At 47.7% G+C, this 8,406-nt stretch overlaps 1 protein-coding gene across 1 annotated transcript in view; it reads right to left on the bottom strand.

The window, feature by feature from the left end:
• Positions 1-814: 814 nt before the first annotated feature.
• Greb1 (growth regulating estrogen receptor binding 1) overlaps positions 815-8,406 on the bottom strand; it is a gene marked incomplete at its 5' end in the record, with an annotated part of 18,244 nt that continues 10,652 nt past the window's right edge. The window contains 4 exons of the mRNA XM_028772205.1: positions 815-978; positions 2,162-2,300; positions 2,856-3,056; positions 5,899-6,034. Coding sequence (XP_028628038.1) covers positions 815-978; positions 2,162-2,300; positions 2,856-3,056; positions 5,899-6,034 — 640 coding nt within the window. The remainder of the gene's footprint in view (positions 979-2,161; positions 2,301-2,855; positions 3,057-5,898; positions 6,035-8,406) is intronic.

Genomic DNA, 8,406 nt, shown 5'->3' with positions numbered 1-8,406 from the left:
GCTGAGCCATTGCTCCAGGCCTCTTCATTGTCCCCTGTGTCACTTTGGTTTTTCTTATTTTTTATCACGTAAGCAGTTTAGACCTCTTTCCTTTGGAAGGCAACTCTTCAGTCCACAGCTACAACCGTAACTTCCTCCCTAAAGCCCTTTTGGTTTGTAAGAAAACTTCTTTTCCACTTTGCCCTTTATAAGAGGTAGGGTACTTACCCCATACTATTTTAATAGAGTCACATTGTTTCTAAGGTAAAGCAACTCATTTTATCAGATTAAATTTGATGCCTTTGGGCTAGCTCCTGCAAAGAAAACTTGTAAGTGATTAAATAATTCTTATTGAAATGATCTACTCTCTTGTTTTCTTTTCTCCAGCCTTTACAGGTAAAACGTTCCTTTGGAATATTGCTCTGTAGAGTCATAGGAAACCTACTTCATGAAATCATAGTCACAGGCACCATGACATGATAACCCAAGGTTTTCTAGAGCAAGTCAAGTTTGTCCATGGAAGCATATGAACGTCAGCAGACTTAGCAAAACTGCATTCTGCATATAACGGACTTCAAGATAGCTCAGGGCATGTGGTCAGGCCCAGAATACAGTAGTCTTTGGTTTTCAGTCCTGCCTATCAAGGACTCATGCCTGTGACTCTAAGTCATTATCTGCCACAGGACATTGTGACATGCGTCTCAAGAGGCTGTGCATGACCATCTCTGGGTGTGCTGGAGTTCTTATACCCCTTGGTCTGGGACCTTCGGTAGCCTCAGTGGCAGGTGAGTCCTGACGACCTCACACTCTCAGGAGCTCTGCCAGGGTCCGTCTCTCAGATGTGCCGTGCAGTGAGGAAAAAGAGCGGCCTGTCTTCCTTGGCATTGGCTGTCTGGAACTCGTCCCGCAGCCGGAACTGCCACTCATCTTCCAGCTCCAGGCGGACCACGGTCTGGCGGAGTGAGTTCCGGTCTTGGCAAATCACACACAAGGTGGCTCCTTGAGAGGGCAACGACAGAGGCAAGCAGAGAGAAAGGGGTGAGTTCTCCCAAGAGCACCACGTGGGGACCCCACTCACAATAACCAAAGAGCTGGGTGGGAGTGCCCAGTGGCCTCTGCTCCTCTCTGAGCGATTCATAATCTCAGCAACATGGATGGTGGGCAGGTCTGCTGGGAAGACGGGACAGGAGCAGAAAAGGTGACTGGAGCAGAACGAAAAAGGGGAGGAGAGATGGGGGCTTGATCCCAAGTAAGGCACTCTCAGCTCCAGCCCTGGACTCTCATGCTATCTCAGTTCAACCCTGTTTCCCAGTCACATGGGCCTTGGGCAGCTCCCACCTTAGCCACATGCCCAGCCATAGGAATTCTCCTTCCGCATAGCTCCCGGCCTGCAGCAATCCACCCATCTGCCAGGCTCTGTCCAGCCTCTTCCTCCCTCCTTACATGTGTTCAATCATCCTTTTAGGTCTGGCAGGAGTGTCCAACCTTTTCACAGTGAGACATCACATTGCTTACAAACTTCTAAATAATCAAAGTGGGGTTTTTTTTAAGTCCAAAATACCCTACTTCAACATTTTTAAGTAAGTTTATCATTTGGAGGAGGAGGGATCACATTCTTAGCTAACCTAGGCTCAAGGAGCCCCAAAGACTGTTCTGAGAGCAAAGCCTTGACCCCCTACTCCTGCTAATTAAATGAATGAGGGCAGGAAAACAGGCAAGGTACACGGAACATCAGCAAGGAAATGGAGCAGGCCTGGGATCCCAGGGCACTTGTTTACAAGCCATTTCCAGTGCCAGCCACAAACGAGAAAAGGAGGAAGATCGGAGAAGAAGGGGAGGAGGTCACATGGTACTCTGAACCTTGTAGAAGCCTCTGAGGCCCACCCCCTGGCACCAGCATAAAGGACAAGGGGCCTGGGGGCCAGGGAGAAGAACAGTCATATGAAATGCCTTCCATTCCCCAAAAAGAAAATGTCTTGTTTCTACTGAACAGATATGAGAGAATGAACTTGGGGTTCAGTCCCAGCTTTAAGATAGTTTGAGAGTTGAGACCGTTACTCTCCTTCTCTGAGCTTCAGTTTACCCACTGGCAAAAAAAGTATCAGGCCTAAGGTCCTGTCATCAGAGACGCCAGGTGACAGTGGCCAATCAAATCCAGGTCCAGGCTAGGAGTATAGGGTACCTTTCAGGAAGTGGAACTTCTTCAAGAAGCTAGCCCCCACAAAAGAGTCGCAGAGGTACAGCAGGAGCCCGCTGAACACCATCTCAGAGCAGCTGATGTTTAAGGAGTGGGGCCTGGAGCTCACATAACACACAGAAATCTGAAAGAGAAGGAGCCCAGGAGAAGCATTATCTTCTAGGAAGTACTAGGCCACAGTGGGACTAGTATCTAGCAAGCACCTGGTGCTTGGTCAGGCTGAAGGCGGGGCTTGGGATAAAGACAGTCATCATATTTCCAAATCACATCCTCTGAAAACAGGCTCTGGGAGGTTTATTCCAATTTATCAATTTGATTTGAATCAGGAATGCCTTGCCACCAGAATTGGGTTTGATCCCTAACATTTACTTGACTAACCCAGCACCCTCCGCCTCTATTTTGGCAGAGGTCAAGCAAGGTGAGCATCTGAGCCTTGAGCACAGGTCAGCCTCAGGACCCACAGATAGGCCCCCTAGAGGTGATTCCAAGTGGGTAGGAGGATTACATCAGTAATGTTAATGTCAATGTAACAGCAGCTTATGCAAGGGATGTGAATGCACGTACATTCCCATTACCCACGGAGTCCTGGGTTGATCTACATGGATCCCTGAGGGACACTAATTATGATTCAAAATCCTGGTATTCCATCACCTGTTCTATGGATTCCAAGCTGAGTTACCTGAGGACCCAGGTTAAGGTAGCAGTCTACAGACAACACGGGGTGGCCATGGTTCTTCAGAGACAGCGGGAAGAAGCGGTGGCTGTGGTACTGGAGGAATTTCTCCAGCAGCAGCTGGGCGGGAGCTGCCAGGAATGTATGCTTACTGTCCGGGGCACAGATGTACTGGGAAGGCACAATGGCCACAGAGCTGTCAGACACCTGCCAGGAAGAGGGACAGGCTTCAGAGATGTCTCTGGTAAAGCGCTTGCTGTGTCTTGAGCTCGGATCCCTGGCACCCATGCAAAAGCTAGGTGTGGTCACACATATCTGTAATCCCAGGGCTGGGAAAGGGACAAGTCAGGGGGAGCATCCCTAGAGGTCACGGGCCAGCTAGGCCAGCCAATCACGGAGTTCTGAGTTTAGTACTAGATGGTATCTCAAAGGATAAGCCAGAGAGCTGCAGTCCAAGACACCCAACATCAACCTCCAACAACTAGCTTCACTTGTATGCTGACACATGTGTGAGCACACACACACACACACACACACACACACCACACTACACATTTCACCAAAACAAGCCTGCAAAAACTGAATAATGAGACCCCACTGATTTGTATATCCTGATCATTCCATGGAGAAAACTGGTTCACAGAACACAAAAGCACATGCGAGCCTTGGAAACTCTCCTTCAGAGCCTATGCCACAGGAGCTTTTAAAGTATCAGTCCTCAACCTGTGGGTCGTGACCTCTTTGGCAAACGTCTGTCTCCAAAACTAGTTACATTAAAATTCATAACAGAAGCAAGATTACAGTTTTAAAGTAGCAATGATAATAATTTTGTGCCGGGGGGGGAGGGGTCACCACAACCTGGAGAACTGGACTACAGGGTTGCAGCATCAGGAAGGTTAAGAACCACTGCTCCAGAGGAAACCAGATTCTCCCTGACCCCTAAATCCTTTCTACATCCTCCCCCACAACCCTTCCACCTTACTGTTCAGCCATCCACCCACAAGCTCCTACTCTACCACCAGAACAGTTGCCTTACTGTGGCCAGAGATTGCTCGATAAACAAATCCGAAACCAGGACCACTGCTGGAAACCATTAATGGTTCTGCCATAGTTTCACTCTGTAATACCCTCTCTGACAGTTTTGAGGACTTGCTGTTCCCTGCCTGGTTGGCATTGTTGGGGGAGGCTGCGGACCCTTCAGGAAGTGGTACCTAGCTGGTAGAAGTAGATCCTACAGGCAGGCCTTTAAAGGCTATAGCCCAACCCCTAGTTCCCCTGCTCTCTGCATCATGGCCCACCACCATATGCACAGCTCTGTCACACACTCCTGCCACCACAGGCTGAACCCTCAACCCTGCCATCTCCACTACGGCAATTCCACTACCGAAATCCCCAAGGCTGGAAGCCAAAAGAAATCTTTCTACCTTAAGCTGCTCCACTAGCCTTTCTCCCACAGGACACAAAAGCTAGCTAACATAGCGAACTGTGTCAGACAAACGGGGCTGTTGTTTGGACTAAGCCTGGCCATGCCACGTTATTCTTGGGACTTTGGCTTCTTGTCACTCTTACAGCAAAGTCTAAATGTTTCCTATGGCCAAGTCACAGAAACTTCTATTTTCTGCCGCTCTTCCCGGCACCCTATGCTTTTTTCTCCAGGGTACCCATAGACTCCTCATCACCCAGCTGTCACATTGGGTCACCCTGTGACATCTCATTCAGCTCCATGGTGCTTCTAATAGTGGGGCTTCACTGAGTATGGCTGACTTCTTCCTCAGCTGCATACCTGAGAGAGAAGGGACTACCAGGCTACAGTAGATTATATCTGACAAAATAAATGAAAATAAGTGATTTCAGTGACATGAAAAGTTTTTAAAATATATCAGTAGCTTCCCTATATTTAATCAACATGCAATTAAGATCATGTTCTAGGTAGGATAAAGATCTAAATAATAATAACAACAACAACAATAACAACAACAATAACAACCACCTAGGACTGGTTCAGCAAGTATGGGAACTTACTACCACTGATGACCTGAGTTAAATCCCAAAGACCCATATGGTGGAAGGAGAGTTGTCTTCTGACCTTTGTATGTATACTGTAGTTCACGTGAGCACACACACACACTCAAATTAAACATGAGAGCTTAAAAACAAGAATGAGGAAATAAAAAAAATTAAGAATCTGAAAGGCACATCAGGGTCTCTGGTAGAAAGATCTCAGTGGTTACTAAGTTAAACAAGTGTAACACACTCGATTTTTAAAACATCAAGTGGCAGTGGTTTAACTCACTGGTTTTCAAGTTCTTGGATAGAACGAGCCTCACACTTGAAAGTCCTGCTACTCTGAGATGGGCTTCTGTTTCTGAGAAAGCTCTGACCATCCAACATTGTGGGTGGCTGTGTGGTACTATTATCTGGATCCAGATGTGCTCCAGATCAGGTTAGGACAATTTGCAAGGAAGTGGTGAAGACTAGGAAGGACAGACACTGGGAAAGGATAACTTGATGGCACACACCAGGACGATTCAAGATAGACAGGACATTATAAATGAGAACCAGAGGGACCTTCGGCCAGGGGTTGGCCACTTTACCTGGCTTTCTATGGAGTATCTACTTTGGTTTTTCTTCAACATCTGGGTCTGCTCAGCTAGGACAACTGTAGTCAGACACATCTCTCTCACTAGACCCTGGCTTCTGGGCAGACAAATGTGGCCACTGAGCTAGCCAGGTGTGCGAAGCTAACAGTTCTTTAGGCTGTGCTATCTAGTGGTGTGGAGAAAAGTCTAGTGTGCTATCCCCTGCCTGGGTGGGAGGGCAGGAGTGCACAGGAAAGGCTTGCTCCTGTACTATGCAGCTTCTCACTGGATGCTAGGCAATGTTGGAGAGTGAGAGTGGCTCCCAAGGCTTGGTACCAAGTGCCCCATGCTCTGACTCTCTTAAATTATAAGGCATCACTCCCTCATCCCCAGGCTCCTCCTCTCAGCTTTGATACCAGGGCAACTCGGGTTTGGCCTGCGCACCTGCCTGTCAGTGCTGCTCTACTCACCTTGGATGTGATGTGGAAGGACCTGTGCCCGCCCACCGCGATCTGCTTCTTCATGACACTGAAGCGATTGAACCGGCAGAGCAGGAGGCCAGCGCTGTGCACACGAAGGTTGAAGTCTACGTCGTCACATGTAAACCTGCTCAGAGCCAGAAGAGGAGTGGGAATGACTGGGCACAGCTCTCATACCCCCAGACACCCATTATCAGGGCTGCAAGCGTTAAAGCACGTTACAGTAAATAATGAGACCTACCGCTAGGTGGAGACATGCCCTTAAGAGTTGATTGGGGCAGAGGGTGATCTGGTGATGGGACCACCCTAGGAATGCAGGTTCACTGGAATATAATTTTCCATCCCAGAATTATGGCTCTCTAATTCAGTCCCTATGAGCTACTGTGAGGTTCCGCTGGATCTGCCTGCCTTTTAGAGCCCTGCCTCAGAAGGGCATAACTATTTCTTCTGCTTCTATTCTTTTGTCAGGGCCTAAGTATGCTGTGTGTGTGTGTGTGTGTGTGTGTGTGTGTGTGTGTGTGTCTGTCTGTCTGTCTGTATGTATGTCTGTGTGTGCACAGTAAGTATGCTTTTAAACTACCTAACACACACCATGGGCTTCTCCTTGCTGCCTACAGTTTGGCTGCCAGCTGTCAAGTGACTGGCCTCCACACCAGCTCTTCTCCATCTTTTCCTGCCTCCATGTCTTCCTTTGAAACTCTAGCTAGTCTCAAGTATCTTTTTGAGTCTGTTCTTTGTCCCCAAGCTGTCACTTGCATCTGCTCTTAAATTCTGTTTATTAATAAGACTTAGAACCCCAGGAAGGGATGCTGATCTCCCCTAGTGTCAGATGGTGGCATTGCTGGGATTCTCTGAGATTTCTGGTGACTTCTTTATTACCTTTCAATTCTTCAACCAACAGAGAAAAAGACCTCGTTCCTGTATCCCCATTCCCCCATCATGAATTCACTATGCAGCAAGGATGACCTCATACTTCCAATTCTCCTGCCTCCACCTCCAAAGAATTGGGACTGTACATAGTTTATGTGCTACTGGGGATTAAATCCAGGCCTTCAAGTATGCTAGGCAAGCTAGATCTCCTAGGCCTCTACTCAGCTGTTAAAAAAGAAACAATCAGAGAGAAACCACCTATCACTGCCTATACAGGGCTGGTAGGTGGCTGAATCTTGGCTCCAAGTAGCCCATCGCCTGGCATTCAGGAGACTCAATCAACAGACATATGGCTGGAAAGCAGCTCATTCAAATTACTTCATAGTTTTATTTGATGGTATAGTGGTTTGAATAGGAATGGCCCCCATAGGCTCATTGATTTGAGTACTTGGCTATTAAGGTGTGGTGCTACTTAAAACGGTTTAGGAGGTGTGGCTTTGTTGGAGTAGGTGTGGCCTTGTTGGAGAAACAGTCACTGCAGGGAGGGCTTTGGGGTTTCAAATGCTCAAGCCAGGCCCAGTGTTTCTCTCTTTCTGCTGCCTGCCCATTTAGATGTAGCACTCTCAGTTACCTCTCCAGAACCATGCACGTCTGTCTGCACCCTGCCACACTCCCCGCCATGATGATAATGGACTAAACCTCTGAAACTGTAAGCCAGCCCCAATGGAATGTTTTCCTTTATAAGAGTTGCCATGGTCATGGTCTCTCTTCATAACAATAAAACCCTAACTAAGACAGATGGCAAGATTATTTAAAAAGTGACTTAGGCCGGGCAGTGGTGGCGCACGCCTTTAATCCCAGCACTTGGGAGGCAGAGGCAGGTGGATTTCTGAGTTCGAGGCCAGCCTGGTCTACAGAGTGAGTTCCAGGACAGCCAGGGCTATACAGAGAAACCCTGTCTCAAAAAACCAAAAAACAAAAAAAACAAAAAAAAAAAACAAAAAAAAAAGTGACTTATTTGGTAAAGAAGCCCAAGCAAAAGAAACACCCAATACAAGGTAGCTCACTGAGGAAAGCATCTATGAATGAAGAAATGGAGTTTCTCTATAAAATAACTCTATGAAAACTCAGAACGACCATACATTGTCTGATGATGGCCAGTGCTGTGGGCAGAGGCACTGTTCCAGTGGCTGTGATGATTAACCTTGATCATCATGATAAATAGGCATTATAATCACCATGGAATCAAGCCTCTAGTCATGTCTCTGAGGGAATTTGTGGACTGGGTTAATTAGGATGGGAAAGCCACCCTATATGTTGAGTGTACGATCTCATGGGCTGGGCTGTCATGCTAAATAAAGAGACAGTGAGATGAGTACCAGTCATCATCTCTCTCTGTGCCTCCTGACCAGGAAGGCCATGTGGCCAGCTGCCTCACAGTCTTGCCACCATGCCTTCCCCACCCCAGTGGACTTCACTGTCAAACTCCAAGCCAAACAAGCCTTTCCTTCCTCCAGTTGCTTTGGTCACATAATTGTCATAGCAACAGCACAGTGCTGCAGGACCAGGGGTTGGGTCGGGAGGGGTAAAGTTTGCCGGGCTTACCTGAGGCTGCATCCTGTGAGGCCA

The sequence above is a fragment of the Grammomys surdaster genome, unplaced genomic scaffold (assembly GCF_004785775.1).
Source record: "Grammomys surdaster isolate TR1022 unplaced genomic scaffold, NIH_TR_1.0 212, whole genome shotgun sequence".
Lineage (NCBI taxonomy): Eukaryota > Metazoa > Chordata > Mammalia > Rodentia > Muridae > Grammomys > Grammomys surdaster.
Note: the sequence above shows the minus strand (reverse complement) of the source record. Positions and strands in the feature narration are given on the sequence as shown.